Raw genomic sequence first — 15154 nt, forward strand, 5'->3', positions numbered from 1 at the left:
TAAATTTCAAAATCCTTGTGTCAGTAATTTGTATAATATATTTAAACAATGGATGTGGTTCTGCACAACCAATCTATATAATTTGAATTTTTTTTTATTTATTGTCATGTATGCACAACCCTCTTTTGTTTTATTTATGAAAATAAATGCAGTCAAGTAAAAGGAAAGTTGATTCTTTATCATGTAGAAAGGTTAACTGATCTCCTGTTGGTCTTGTTGTATTTAAGGAGGAGACCATAAAGGATTCATCAGGTCAAGAGGATGAGACACAGTCCTCTAATGATGACCCAGCACCATCTGTTGCTTCTCAAGATCCACAAGAGATAATTCGTCCACGTCGATGTAAATATTTTGATACAAGTATGTGCTGTCCAGTATTAAGCACCCTCTAAATACAATTGGCATATATTTATCACTGCTTATAAACACTTAAAAGATAACTGTTCTCACTGTTCGTCTTGATTTCTTAAGCTGCCTAAACATTGGGGTTTTGTTGTTGTAAAAAGAGGCATGCTATGCTATATACTGAACAAGTGAGGGACTCTGCATGTTAGGCTTTTATATCAGGTTTTTTTTAAAGAAAAATGATTAAATTTGATGCAAAATCTGAGTTTCTTTATAAATACATAATTAAATAAAAGAAAAACCTGTGGCTAATAGAAATACATTCAGCACTTTCTTAACCTTTTGACGGAAAGCAGAGACTCTGCAAGACAGTCCACATGGGCTTCCCCTGCACCAGTGAAAGCTCCCTAGCATTCAGATGGGCCGAGTGACTTCAGTGGTCTGCCTGCCTGGACTAACCAGCAGGATCAAGAGCATAGTTCTTTTACATAAACATTCCCTAATTGCATTTGTAATATAGTGGGTGCATCTACATGTGTATATTGCAGCAGTTTTGCACCTAAGTTTATTGCTCCCAGGTGCTACACTGACACGTGCACCCCTGACCACAGCACATTGAGCCGGGTTGGAGCAGCCCTGGGTGGCAGGGGGCCACAGAAACCAGCCTAACAATCTGGGGCTGCTCTGACTTGGCAGGGTGCTGTGGAAGGGCTGGCTGGGGCATGAGGGTGCTTCACTGTCAGGCTAGCCAGCAGGCAGCCTCCACACTGAAGCACCCTTGTACCCCAGCCAGCTGGATTAGCCTCTAGCATGCGCACTGCTGTGGAGTTTATTAGTTTACTCCAGTGTAATAACCCTACATGTGTAGATGCCGAGACATTTACTGCAGAACCAATTAGTCTACTGCATGGTAAACATCTGTGTAGACCCGCCCATACACTGCATTTCTCTTTTGTCTGGAGCTTCTGTTGGTCTCCTGAACAGGCTTACCTCTGTTATCAGCTGCTTAATTCACACAAAACAGGCAGATAAAATACATAAGTATTATTTTATACATTCCGAAATTAAGCAGTCGCTATAGTTGCATCACGGAGGCCAAGTACATAGTGGTCTGTGTCATGAAAATGTTTGAGAATACTTAATAGTTGTGAATGAAAATGATTCTGCTTAGAAGCAAAATAAAATGAACGGTTTTTCATTGGCTGCTCTACACAATGGAAAAATAAAGTGAAACACAAACAGATTATTTTCTTAACAAATTATTTCATGCTATAATAACTTAAGGTAGAGATACTAACACAGAGAGGGACTTTTAGTCTTAACTGGATCTAACTTGATGCTGTAGCTCATAATGCTACTGTTTCCTTTGCCACCCCCCATCCAGTCATCTCTCCATTTCTTAAGCTGTGGCTAACGTTCACATGTGCAGCCATTTGCAGCTACTAATCTAGTATGATGTAACTCTGCTTTTAGACTCACTACTATCACAGTCCCACTTAAACTTGTCTCAAACGTGGAGTCAACTAATGTAAAGCATATCATACTGTCAGCCAGATTGTTTAGCCAACAAATATTCAACGGAGCAATAATTTTTTCTATCAAAATGAAGTAAAATGTATTCCAGAATACTAAATTGCAGTTAAGGTTGCTTAAACAGCTATGTACTTGATTTACTTAATTAAAATTAGTTATTAACATCTATGTTAGTTGCCATCTCACAGTTATTTATCTTTCGGATTTCTTTCCTGTATTTTGGTAGTATCTAGGATCCCAGGTATGGACATGTGCTGTTTAAATAGAAAGCAGAACAATCCCTGCTTTTAAGAACTTGCAACCTAAACAATCAGTCTCTATATGTTTGTATAACCCATGTGTCTCGTATTAGCTATAGTTCTTATTTTCACTGTTTATTTGTATTGTGCCAGCTGTGTTAAAATATGGAACATCTGGATGCCAGTGCCATCATTAGATTCTGCAGCTGCTCCTGTTAAGTTGGGATAAGCCAACTTGTGCTGTAATTGTTGAATAGGAAAATAAAAGCTTACGTTTAGGTTAAAAATTGACAATACAATTTTCACTTATTTGTATCTTAAAAACCTATATCCAACTTCATATCTTTCCTTTTAAAAAATATTTAAACGGGGATAAGAACATTAGCTAGACGTTTCCTCTAAGGCAGTGAGCGCTGAAATATTTAATAGTGACTTTTAAACTGTAATTTAGAGTGATGTTACCTTACCCACAAGGTGGCTTTGAAATGTAGGTGTTGCTCTTCTGTTCTAAGGTGAGTGAAATTCTGTTAATATACTGTGTTGCTCTTTAGGAAGGGGGTTCCAACCATCCCTTTATCAAGACAGTGGTGGTTAGTTAAGAAACCACCACTCACGAGACATCCCAGCTCATGAGTCCAATAGTCAGTTTGAGTTTGCCTTGAATTGTCTGTGTCCAAGTCATATTTTAATGGACTAAAGTGTAGCTTAGAACATGATTCATGCAAATATCTGATTTTTTTTTTTTTGTAGACAGTGAAATAGAAGAGGAATCTGAAGAAGATGAAGATTATATTCCCTCAGAAGACTGGAAAAAGGTAAATATTTAAGTTCTTGGAATTCACTCTGTGTTATGTCAAATAGTATTTTCAGAAAGCGAGCATCTTGTGAACTGTTTAGGACAAGTACGTATTCTTTCAGTGGAAGGGGACAGGAAATAAGTATTCAGTGATGTTAGTTCCTCCCAAGAAAAAAAGTCAGTTTATTTTATGTGTCTCCAGAAGATGAAACAGACCTAACTTGACAAGCCAGCATTTTAGTTATTTTTAGCTTGTGTTTAACAAATCATTTCATAACCATTTTCCCTGAGGTTATCTACTAGTAACCAAGCAAAAGGCTTTGCTATCTCTTCATTATCTTATAAAGGTCTTGTGCCTTCCAGTTGGCCTGGTGATCTGGAGCTTCTCACTCCATTTAAAGGCAACACCACTTTGCTTTGAAAACAGCTTCTTTTTGTTTGTTTGTTTGTTTTGTTTTCCAGATTTCCCCCATCCTGACTTCCCTGGCTAGGCCATTCCGGAAATAAATTGTTCAACACACTTAGTCTGTACCTTTATCTGACTCATGGGCAACTTTATTCTCTCTCGTCCTTTAAATGTTTTTTGGCAGCATAGAATACGTTTGGAAGACAACGTTCATCTAGAAACTGTTTGGAAGTTAGAGTGGAGTGGTGTTCTGGTCGTATAAGTGTTGAGTAGGTGAGATTATTGTAACCTGTTCCAGCATAGGAGTTTTCTATAAATAGGGAGGTAATTAAAGACAGGAAAAAGCTTTGTTAATAACTTGTTTTTAGCTTCCTGAAAAGGTTTTTTGTATTGAATTCTTTAAAATCTTATGTACGCTTTCCAAATTTGGATGAGAACTTGCTTAATTGCAGAATTGCCCAATTTTTTTTGTTAATTTTTTTTTAGAGTTTCAAATGATTCTTCTAAAGGCACAAAGAAACAGTTTTGAAGAACATAACATGATTTCATCAATCCCATTACTGTATATGGATATCTGCATACAAGAATTGGTGTTCATTCATCTTGTCAGCCAGCAAAGTGCTAATTGTACTGAGTATGGTGTCTGACAAGCCAGGGTGGACTAATGTGGCAGGCACAAAATTAGAGGAAACATTACCAGAATTATCCCTACTTCTCTCCAGCCAATTTGAAAGAGGAGAGGGAGAAATTAACTGAGGTGGATTCTTTTCTTCTTTAAAAAGACGGCCTTTAACTTGGCAATTAGTAGTGGAGTAGAAGGCAGGAACAAAGTGCTTAGTATCCAGGATTCAAGGTGTTAGGGATCTTGGATTCATCAAGTTATGAAAAAGCTACAAAATATCTGTGGTGTGATATCCTCTAATATTTGTAATATCAGGGTCTTGTGGAGATCATTTTAATTTCTGCTGTTCATAAGATGCAGTATCCCCTGCTGGTCTCCCACTGACTGGTGAGGTGCTTTTCCCTCAACCTCCTCCTTCATATCACCCAGTCTGAGTGCCCCACATTGAATGTACATACGACATGAGAATAACTATTGCATTTCTCAGTGGTCTCTCTTGGTTTTGGATTTAACAGCACCTTTGTCTCCTCTCAGGTCTCTGAGCATATTCTTCAGGCCACCGTTCTTCCACTTTTTCCAAGGTGGAATCACATGGTTCTACCACTCTTAAATCAGGCTCTGGGCTATAGTATCCTGCAGGTCAGCTGTTCTTATGCCAGTTTCAACTGTATTTGGTTTTTCCTTTGATATTTGGTGATCAGCTGTGGACTCTGTGACCAAGATACTGTTAAATCTTAATAGTAGGAATAAAGCATAGCATAGAGGGAAAAGGGTTTTAATGTGGTCTGTATGTGTTTACCTTCCTTAAGGCCCGTGATTGTGACCCAGACAAATGTAGTGTCTTATAAGAATCCCCTCTGGTGTCTGTCTTTCTGAGCAATAATTGCAGTGACCTCTGGACATCTTATGCATCTCAGTTATTCGTAGTCTTCCTGATCTGCTTGCCCCTGGTATAAGCAAAACAAGCTTAGTTACTTGGCTATAACCTAGAGGTAGAATAGTCACATTTTATGCTGTGAGCATTCTCTTAACCACCCTGTAGTGTTTACTAGGATGCAGCTTATCTTGAACTATTAGTTTACTTCCTGCATGTGTTTTCTGACAATCTGCTATTAAACACAAAGCATGCATCACAATTGCAATATCGAATTACTCTCTGTAAAGTATCACAGAGCAGTCACATGTCTGTCAATCATTTTCTGCAAATCTAAGATTGTCACTTTACTTAGTAAAGTATGCTATCACTCTTACACTCTTTTAAAGAAGCTGTTATGTGACCTGTATTTGTATTTGTGTTTTTCATAACAGGAAATCATGGTGGGCTCTATGTTTCAAGCTGAAATTCCAATTGGTATCTGTAAATACAGAGAGAATGAGAAAGGTGAGAGTTGATGCTGTGAAAATTACTGATTTGTGGAATTTTCTATATTAAAGACTTGAAACAGTTCATCTTAGAAAAAGACTGAGAACTGTTTAGTAACTAATGTCACATGATTTGCACATAAGGCAGTTCCTTCAGGCAGATGCGCCTGTGTTTTGAAACTGTGTATCATACAGTACAGGAAATATCCATATTTTATTTTGTTAATTACATAACTATAGAACATGGATTTTATTCCTTTATCCAGAATATACTTTAGAAGTAATATGTGTTGCTGTATTAGGATTAAATAGTAAAATAATATGGTAAAATATATTTGATACTTAATATCAAATAAGTGCTAAGGGGCAGTGATACGGTTGACTTACCTTGACTTACCAGTTCCTGATTTGCAGGCATAACCTATTCAACCTTAGCCTTCTCGATATTTTTAAAAGATATCTTCTTGTCTCTTTTGTTTAAAAAAAAAAAGATATACTCCAGAACTCTGATGATATACCACCAAAGGCTGTGCCTCAGCCAGACCTTGTAAGGTCAACATTGGGACCTTTTGTACCATTTCCTTATTGCAAAGGAATAAGGAATTGTGCCTTTGCAGCCTCTGTGCCTACCAGAACAGAGCTCTTACTTCAAGAGACTTTATAAATTCTGCAGAACATTCATGTATCCCAGGTGCTTACCCATGAGGAGCGCAAAAGGTAAATTTGTTGCCTACACTCTAATCTTAAGGTGTGAATGCAGCTCATGTAACTAGCCTAGGGTTCATATGAGTTGCCACAAAAACACAGAGCTCAAACTTAGCCAGGACTCTGGGAAAATAGAGGGGTAACAGCAACCTGGAACTTGGTAATGGCTTCACGTTCAGTGGTGCACAACCTAGTGTAGCATATGTTTCCATGAAATATAGTCACCAAGATGACTCCTGGACAGCTGAAGCTACTCTGGGGTCTTGTAACTGAAAGAGCATGATAAGGGATTTGAGACTCTCAAGATATGGAAACTGAAACTGCAGTTACAGGGAAAGCTCTATGTACCTTCACATAGACTTAAAATACATTGGAAGTTTTTTCATTTATTTGGAAAACCTGTGCCTCTAGCTTTCCATACAATCCTGGTTTTAATTTGAGTATATACACAGATTGGTAGGTACCTGTCTATTCCCGCACGCTTGCCTTTCACCACCAAATTCCTTTCTGTGCTTCCTGCAGACCTTAGTATATACACATTAACACAGGTGGTGTAAAGCATGGAGTGGCTTTATAGCCCTGCTTCAGAATCCAGAGCAGTTGTATGTACAGATACATCTTGAATTTAATTTACTTTTATGACCTTAGCTAGAAAAAAATCATTGAAAACGAAGTGGTTGCTTCTATTAAGTTTTTTCTCTTGTGACTTCCTGAAATGGCAGAACTGTCTTTCTGTTCAAGTTTTAAAGAAATATTAAGCAGAGATTAAGCTTAGAAAATTCTGAAGTATTTGTCTGAAGTTCTAGAAAAATCTGGATTTTAATATAGTTTGAACTGTGCGTTTACCTAAGATTCAGGAAGTTTTACTGGTAATCTACTGATGATTCACCTGTTTTTACTGGTGTTTACTCTGTTGTAAATGACTCGGGGCCTGCTGTAATAAAAATATATAGCTATTTTCTTTCTTTATAAGTCTACAAAAATAATTTTCCATGAACTTGCATCCAGTCACTTGTTTTAAAATCGAGAACCTGCGTCATTGGAACCAACTGCTGCTGGGAAGGACAAAGTTAAATTTTCATTAAATTATTATAGGACTGTAGTATAACTTGTACTGCTTCATTCCCAATGTATTCCATTTTTCAATGAAATCTTTATGGATGGGTCTCAAATTGGTCTAGTAATGGAAGCAGAGTGAATAATGTTGACTGAAAGTGTGGAAACGTAGCTTTCTGGTTTTGCTAATGAGGAAATCTTGCTCTTCAGGAAGTTTTATATCTTAGAGTTCTTTTACTGCCTATATGTAAACCTGCATTTTAAAAGCAGAATTGCATTGTTGTAAACCTGGAAAATTCATGTGAGCATGGTCATTTAATGACTTAAGTTTTGCAAAAATGTAGTAGCAAACACAGTTCTGAGAACACCATTTTGAGAATAGGTTTTCTTTGTGGATCCCCCTGTCTGGGTTACGCATGTGAGTGTTACAATTACCTAAGGTGGACAGGAATTGCAAAACCTGGTTTGTTGTCTGTGACATTGGATGGCATGAAAAAGACTCAGACTCAGATTTCAGTCTCTTCCATTGGTGGTATAATATTGTTAGTCATCTGTTTCCAGCACACTGAATGGCAGAAACTAAATGCCAAATACAAATATAAGAAATATTATGTATAATAGATTTTGTTCTCTTTTTAGTTTAACTGCTGTTTCTTTGGGGTATTAGTCTTCTCTATCCACAAGACACAGTAGTGGGACTTAATTTAGTCTGTTATTGACAGAAGGTAAGAGCAAAGAGTCTTGGATGTTGGATGTTGTTCTGAAAAATCCCACTTGAGCTTGCTAAAGAGTTCTGCAGCTGAAGACAGTCAAAAGCATGTTACTTTTAGCTCTCAAAAGTTTTACTGTGGGTTTTATCAGCTATAAAATGCTGTAAAAAATTGAACTGTGAGTCTTTGTGTTGAATAATATCTGGTACTTTACTTCTTTAAATTTTGGTTTATTTTGTTAGCCATACAGAGCCTGTCTTTATGAAATTAAACTCTATCCTGGTTCAGGTACCAACAGGATTTGTAATAAAGTTTTAGTGACAAAATCTTTATTAGTGACGATGATTCAGCAGGAAATAACTCTGCTTGACATCATAGGTGACACATGGGAAGGCATGGGGAAGGGGGCACATGCACCAGGGGCACTTCCGGTTTGTCGCCGATACTTTTGGGGTCAGCGATTGGCGACTGGCTGCTGCCCCCCCCTCCCCCGGTTGGTGATCAGCCGCTGGTGCCCCCCTGAGCCAGGAGGCACCAGTCGCTCATGCTTGATATAAAACTTGCAGGACTGAGTTTGCAGGACTGTTAGTAGGAAAACCATCTTGCTACCTGTAAACTGAAAAGCTCTTATGTGGAAATCAGTTGAAGGACCAACATGAGACTGTGCCATGTCATTTTTAGAATGTTGTTTACACAGTTAAGACAACCCTTTGAAGTTCAGGAGGAGTAGGTTTGGTAGTGAGTGTAGGACTTGTAGCTTTTGTATGTTGTACATGTACGAGTGTGCTTCACACCAACTATGGCCTTATTCCTGAAAAGGGATACACTCTTTTGACCAGTGAAAAATAGGACTACATGATACGGTTTGAATCATCAGTATCTTCTAGACAGGGGCATGTTGACTCTTAGACGTGAAGTCCTTCCGTCTTAGTGGTGTTAGAGCTATTCTTTGCTATGTGCTATCATACCCTAAAGATATCGCCTCTCGTTCAGTGAGAAGCTGATTGCTTCCCCCTGTGAGGATTGGTGAGCAGTTTCCTATCCTGAATCTCTGGGCCTTAAGAGGAAGGAAGGAAAGAATTTTGCTAGGCTTTGTGTGAGCATCAGCACCATTTTGTGTTCTGTATTCAACAGTTGAGAGACATTGGTTTTAATTTATCCATGTTCCTCAACTATGTTTTGTTATCACCAAGAACTAAAACTTGACCAGAGAAACCAGCGTATTTGGTACTGTTGGTTCATTCCATCTTGGTGATTTTTACCAAGGAAGGGGGTGGTGTTGGACAAAGTTTCTGATAATGTTTCAGGGCATGTCTACACATGCTTTTACGCACGCTTACACATAATGTGCATTTGTCTAATGTGTGTTATGGTCATGGGTGACTGGTGCCTCCTGAGCCTGGGGGAGCACCTGCAGTCACTGGCAGCGGCAGCCATGTCAAGGGGGGGCATGTGCCCCCTCCATCCCCCCTACCAGTCGCCTCTGATTATGGCAACTTAGGCATGTGTCTACACGTACACACGCTAAGATGCATTAACGCAGTGTGCGGACCGACTTGGGACTAAAGTTAGTCCCAAGTCAGTTGACATACGCAACATTAATATGACTTAGCGCATCTACATGTGTGTTAAGGCGCTTTAGCCATTGGTACCTAAATTTGATACCTCCTTTAGCAGGTATCAAATTTAGGCATGAGTAACCTAAAATTGCCATTTCTAAGGGTCATTAAGGGTACACATGTGTAGACCCATACCCTTAATGTGCCTTTAAAATGGCTAATGCGCCTTAAATCAGCACATGTAGACGCACCCTCAATGTCAGAGACTTAGTACCTGTACTTTAACTACTAATCTCAGTCTGTAATGGCCCTGAAAGCTCTTGAGCTGTTTGTTGAGAAATAACTACTCTTTTATGGTGTTTAGATTAAGGCAGTCTGGAAAGAGAGATTGGCAGTTGGAAACTGCTATTTCATAGTTTCAAGGACAGATGGTGAAGGAGATTGTTTTTGGTTTTTCAGCTATGGCATTGATAATAGCAGATGTTTTAAATGAACATAATGTACATAACGCTGGTCAATCAGATTGTTCCACTTGTCACGTGTCCATAATTTCAGCTGTTTTACAAACTTCTTAGCTAGCAATGTCGGTGTTTCAAACTTTTGTATCCATTTTTAGGACTGAGTATAAGTCGGACTTTTTGTTTAAGTATTTTATGATTTCCCTTAGTGTATGAAAATGATGACCAGCTTCTGTGGAATCCTGATCATTTATCAGAAGATAAAGTGATTGAATTCCTCAATGAAGCCTCCAGGCGTACAGGTGATGAGAAAGGACTAGATGCAATTCCTGAAGGATCACATATTAAAGACAATGAGCAGGTACATAAGCATTGCTGGAATAGTATATCTTAAAAGTTATATTGGTAGTGTTGGAGTAATGTTACTGTGATGGTCCAAGAATTATTCAAGAGGCAAGGATTTATTTTGGGATATCTCTTATTGGACAAACTGCATGGTTGGGATAAAGTTAGACAAGTTTTTGAATGCCAGGCATTCTTCATTAGGTCTGAAGAAGCACAGAAGAAGAATCAGACATGCCTCTTGTACAAGTTATATTGTAACTCTCCCATTTATTTATACTTTCTCAGAATCTGATTTTGGAATAGCTTGTTGTCTTTTATTCCCATTAAACAAATTGATTTTTTTCTGCACTGAAGGAAAATCTTTAAGAACCAAAACATTAATGTGCATATTCAGGCTTTAAAATGATCTGTTGCATTATGTTGCAAGATTTGATCATGAAGTAATGTGCCTGTATATGTTGAAGCACGGGAACATTATTAGTCTTGCAAATTATTTAAGTCTAAGAATATATGGTATCATAACATTTAGTCATCTTTATAATTAGCCATACATGAACATTCACTGGGATATTAGAATTCGTCATCTCTGCATCCCCATAGAACAGGCTCAAGCTTATGCGTCTTCCCAGACATCTGTTGCTTAAGGGTCAGTCATAAAAATTTGTCTCTATATTCATAGAAAAATATGAGCCAGGTTTGTGGGGGGGGGGGAAACAAGAGTACAGCACTAGAGTACAATATTTTAAAACATGAAATTATGTAGAAAAATTTGTGCTAAGAAATAGGTGTGCCTTCATTTGTAAGTCTACTGTATGATGTATAATTAGAGGGAGATGTGCTTTTTAATTTTTTTAAAAAGCAAATAAATATAATCTGTTTGAAAACCTTAAAGCCTAAAAAAAACCTTAAATGTTTCTTTCTATTTGACTCTTGGAGTAATTAGACTTATTCTGAGAGAGCAAATTCAGTAAGGTGTGAAGTCAAGTATTAAGAGTGTGCGTGTGTGTGTGTGTGCACGCGCGTATTTATTTATTTATTTTACCTTTCCAGGCATTGTATGAGTTGGTTAAGTGCAATTTTGATACAGAAGAATCATTGCGCAGATTACGATTTAATGTAAAAGCAGCCAGAGGTAAGCATACACTGATTTTTAATTTATACTGTTTTGCAAAATGGCATGCATCTTTTTAATTTGTTTAAAAACAGTTAGATAGTTCTGTTTCCATTACCAACTAGGTGTAAGCATAACATAGCACTGTTATGCCTCTTCCCAAATTCAGGAATTAAATGATTTGTGAACATGAAAATAAGGATTCATAAAATGCAGCCATTTAATTAGGTCAGTTAGATGTTCTGTTTCCTGAAGGTGAGCATCAGAATGAGATATCACTGGGGGAAGTAATAAGAATAATAAAAATGCCTAAGTAGTAATACATATATAAGAATGTGATATAAAATAAAATAAACCAGAATAAAAACCTGGTATTTTTGTTACTTCTAAAAATTTTAAATAATTTTGTCTGCCCAACTAAATGATGAATTATACATAGCTTTTCTTTGTATTCAATCCTCTAGACATTTTAAATTCAATCATTGAAGTAAAGAGCATGGGAGTGTGTAAGAATTCAGAATTCTAAGTAAAGAAGATTGGGTGTCTAAATCTTTTAGCTAGAAAAGATTTCAACTTTTTAAATTAGCCTAAATTTTCCAGAAGATACTTCTGGAGTATGGTGTGTGTGTGAGCAAGAGAGAATCCTTATTTTGATCTTTCCTTTTCATCTCTCTCAGTTTTTACTGTTTGATAAGCTGTTTCCCTTAGGTGCTCATCTTTTCTTATTCCCTGTCTACTGTGCTTCTGAGTCTTCTATCTTTTGCCTTGGGAACAAAGATTAGAACTCTAGATCTGTCTGTACAAGAAAATGATCACTCCGAAAGCATGGTTTCTACTATTTCCCCACCCCCTTTTCAACCCTTTTTGATTAGTGACCCTCAGGTATAGATGAGATTTAGATTATGTTCAAAACTTAGAGTGAAATTCTGATTTCTAGTCAGTGAGAGCTTTGCCAAGATGTCTCATCCCTTGATATTGAAAGCCTGACTGGTCCCTGGGATCAAACATCCCTTTCTTGACAAATATTTTTTTTTGGTTAAACTTTTTATCAGGTTGATCTTACGTGGGGCGGGGTTTAACCCCTGAATTACGGTCTTTTTTGCCCATAATGATGGAACTCACTATCTTATTCTTGCCCTCAAATGGTGCTGAAAATCAATTCAGCTGTTAGTATAGATCAGGGGTTGTCAGCGTACCCCTGGGGAGGTACGCAGCTGCCGCGTGCGAGCTTCCCCTGCCCCACGGGGGTGCATGGCTGGACATGGGGGAAGGGCGGGGGAAGCTTGCAAGTGGCAGCTGCTGCCACTCCGCACCCAGCTGCATGCCTTGCTCCCCAGACTCGGCGTCTGGCCATGCGTCGTCCTCCCCCGACTTGGTGGCCAGGGGTACACTGCTACATGTCCATCCACCCGTGAATACAGTGACCAAGACTGAAAACCCCTGGTATAAATCACACCGTCTGTTGAAGTTCAAATTATCACAAGAGTTATGATAAATATATGCCGTTCATTCCCAAAGGTTCCCAATCACTGCTAATACCAGTTCCTCACATTGGCAGCTCTTAAACAGTCAAATCACTGAATATGCACATTTAACTCACTAAGTTGCTTAGGCACTCTTTGAGTAATTTCACATCACAATACTAAAAATGGTAACAGCAGATAGTAGGCTATCTTCACGTAGGCTGTCAATGTTGCTAACACTGAAGAAGCTGAATCAGTGTTTTACTTTTCCATGTTTGAAAAATATCACTTGTGTAGATGAGGCTTAATTATCTATAAATGCTGTTTGTTGCATCTGCTAGAGTAGCTAAATCATTTTCAGTTGTCAGCATATCTGTTCCTTACCCTTTGTAAATGGTCTCTTGCTGCTTCAGACAAAAATTGCTCTTCTTTTCTATTTTTGTGCTAATATGTTGAATTTCTGGTGGCTGTTGTTAACTAATTGGCTTGTGGTTTAGAAATTTACTGTATTTACCCATGCAAAATGTGTAAACTTACTATAATTTTCCATGTATAGAATTTAATTACTGGAGGATTGTCTTAAACTCATCCCGCCCCCCTACTGCAGGAGGTGAAGGAGGCAGTGAGGGGAGCAGTGGCGGGGCAGAGAGCAGTGGGAGCACATGGTAGGGTGCCAGTAATGGGGGCGGCAGTAAGGGATAGGTGGTAGACAAGGCAGTAGTGGGGCAGGCGGTGAAGGCAGGCAGTGTGGAAGGCATGCAGTTTGCCACTGCCACCTGTCATCCTACCCACATTCCCCTTCCCCACAGCCTCAGGTCCCTGTCTTCCACCCCTGCCCTTCTCCTCTCCACTCTACTTCTGCCCCTGCAGCCCCAGGTTCCCTTCTCTCCCTACCTCCCCCTCCCAAAGTCTCTACCCCCCACCTGCTCCTCTACTCCCCTTACCTTTGCTATGGCACTGCCCCACTGCAGCCTGGGGCATTGAACACAGATCCAACCCAGCCCTCTAGCCCTGGCTGCTACAGGGCCAGGCCAGGGACAGGACGTGCCCTGCGTCCCAGGCTGCAGCAAGGACAGCCTGCTGATACTGGAGCAAAGGTAAGGGGGGTGCAGTGGGAGAGTAGGGCGATAGGGAGGGGAAGGGAGAGAAGCAGCACAGAGGGGAGTCTGTGTGTGGTGGAGGCCCAAGGCTGAAGGGGAGGAGCAGCAGGGGTTTGCAGAGGTGGTAGAGGGCAGGCAGCAGCTGCAGCTCCAGCACTGAGCCAGGGTTGGGGCCAGAGCTGGAGCCACAGCAGCTGCCTATTTTCTCCCCCCTCCCACCTCATACTTGGTAAATGGGGAAGAAAAACAGGCTTTTAATTGAATAAATATGGTAAATATTTAGTGGCTTTTTTTTTGGTTTGGCCACTTGATTTTCCTTTTTCTTCTTTATAATCTTACTTTAAAGTGTGTTTTCTGTATTTATATTCCTTATTTCAGAAGAGTTATCTGTTTGGACAGAAGAAGAATGTAGAAATTTTGAACAAGGACTAAAGGCATATGGAAAAGATTTTCACTTGATTCAGGCAAACAAGGTGAGGATGATTAATAAAAATGTACTTTACCTACATTATTGTAGCTGAAGTCTGGGGAAATACTTTATTTGCTCATATACAACACAAACAATCTCAGATACCTTATTTACTCGCATAGCTTCCCCTAAAAAATCAGCCCCCGCAGATCAGAGTGCATATCTTAAGCAGGGAAACTGCATATTTCTGTGTGGAATAGAGGCACCCCACTCTGATTTCTGCTCCAGCTTTTATTCCTGCTCACTGCAGCAGTGACACTTTTATTCAAGCAGCTTAAGGAATCTGTTGACATAATGGCTCGTTGGTCTTCACTTCACTGGTATTAATAATTATCTCTTCTTCTTAATAGTCTTTATATCCTACTAATGAAGCCAGTTTTGCTGTGTTTAGCTGCCTCTGGTGTCTTTTCTACTATTTCTAAATAGGAGCTTTTCAGACTGTTTTTAGCTCTTTTCAGACCATAGTTCCATACCTGCAAACCAGTCTTAAGCAGCTTCAAGGGTTAAAGCTTTTAGTTAAGCAGATAAGGGAAAGTAAGTGAGCTGAAGATTTAGATTCTGTCCCTGCTTTATGCAGCCATAACTCAAGAAGAATCTTTTTTTTTTCTATTCTGCCTCTCCAAAAACAAGACAGGTGTTTTATTTGGGGGCATGGGTATGCAAGAAAATTCTGTGTAGATGCTTACATTCTTGATTTACTCCAAATCAGAGACTTTGCTGATTCATTGTGACATGCATATCCTCATCTTGATCTGTCAGAGGAAGGGGTTGGTTGCATTAGCTGCCTGGCTTTGCTGTATATGGAAGAACAAATTGAAATATGAAGCTTTAGTTATACAAAATCCTAAAATGGCTGGTTGAACAAAGAAATCTAT

General features: G+C 39.0%; 1 protein-coding gene across 2 annotated transcripts in view; it reads left to right on the plus strand.

Moving 5' to 3' along the window:
• Positions 1-15154, plus strand: part of MIER1 (MIER1 transcriptional regulator) — a 51287-nt gene that overhangs the window by 24883 nt on the left and 11250 nt on the right. For both annotated transcript variants that reach the window (XM_090048479.1, XM_090048478.1), the window contains exons 5-10: positions 228-360; positions 2868-2932; positions 5250-5322; positions 10001-10152; positions 11187-11268; positions 14189-14283. In XM_090048479.1, the coding sequence (XP_089904605.1) occupies positions 228-360; positions 2868-2932; positions 5250-5322; positions 10001-10152; positions 11187-11268; positions 14189-14283 (600 nt within the window). The remainder of the gene's footprint in view (positions 1-227; positions 361-2867; positions 2933-5249; positions 5323-10000; positions 10153-11186; positions 11269-14188; positions 14284-15154) is intronic.

Source organism: Crocodylus siamensis, chromosome 5, assembly GCF_052110815.1.
Source record: "Crocodylus siamensis isolate JL-2025a chromosome 5, ASM5211081v1, whole genome shotgun sequence".
Taxonomy (NCBI): domain Eukaryota; kingdom Metazoa; phylum Chordata; order Crocodylia; family Crocodylidae; genus Crocodylus; species Crocodylus siamensis.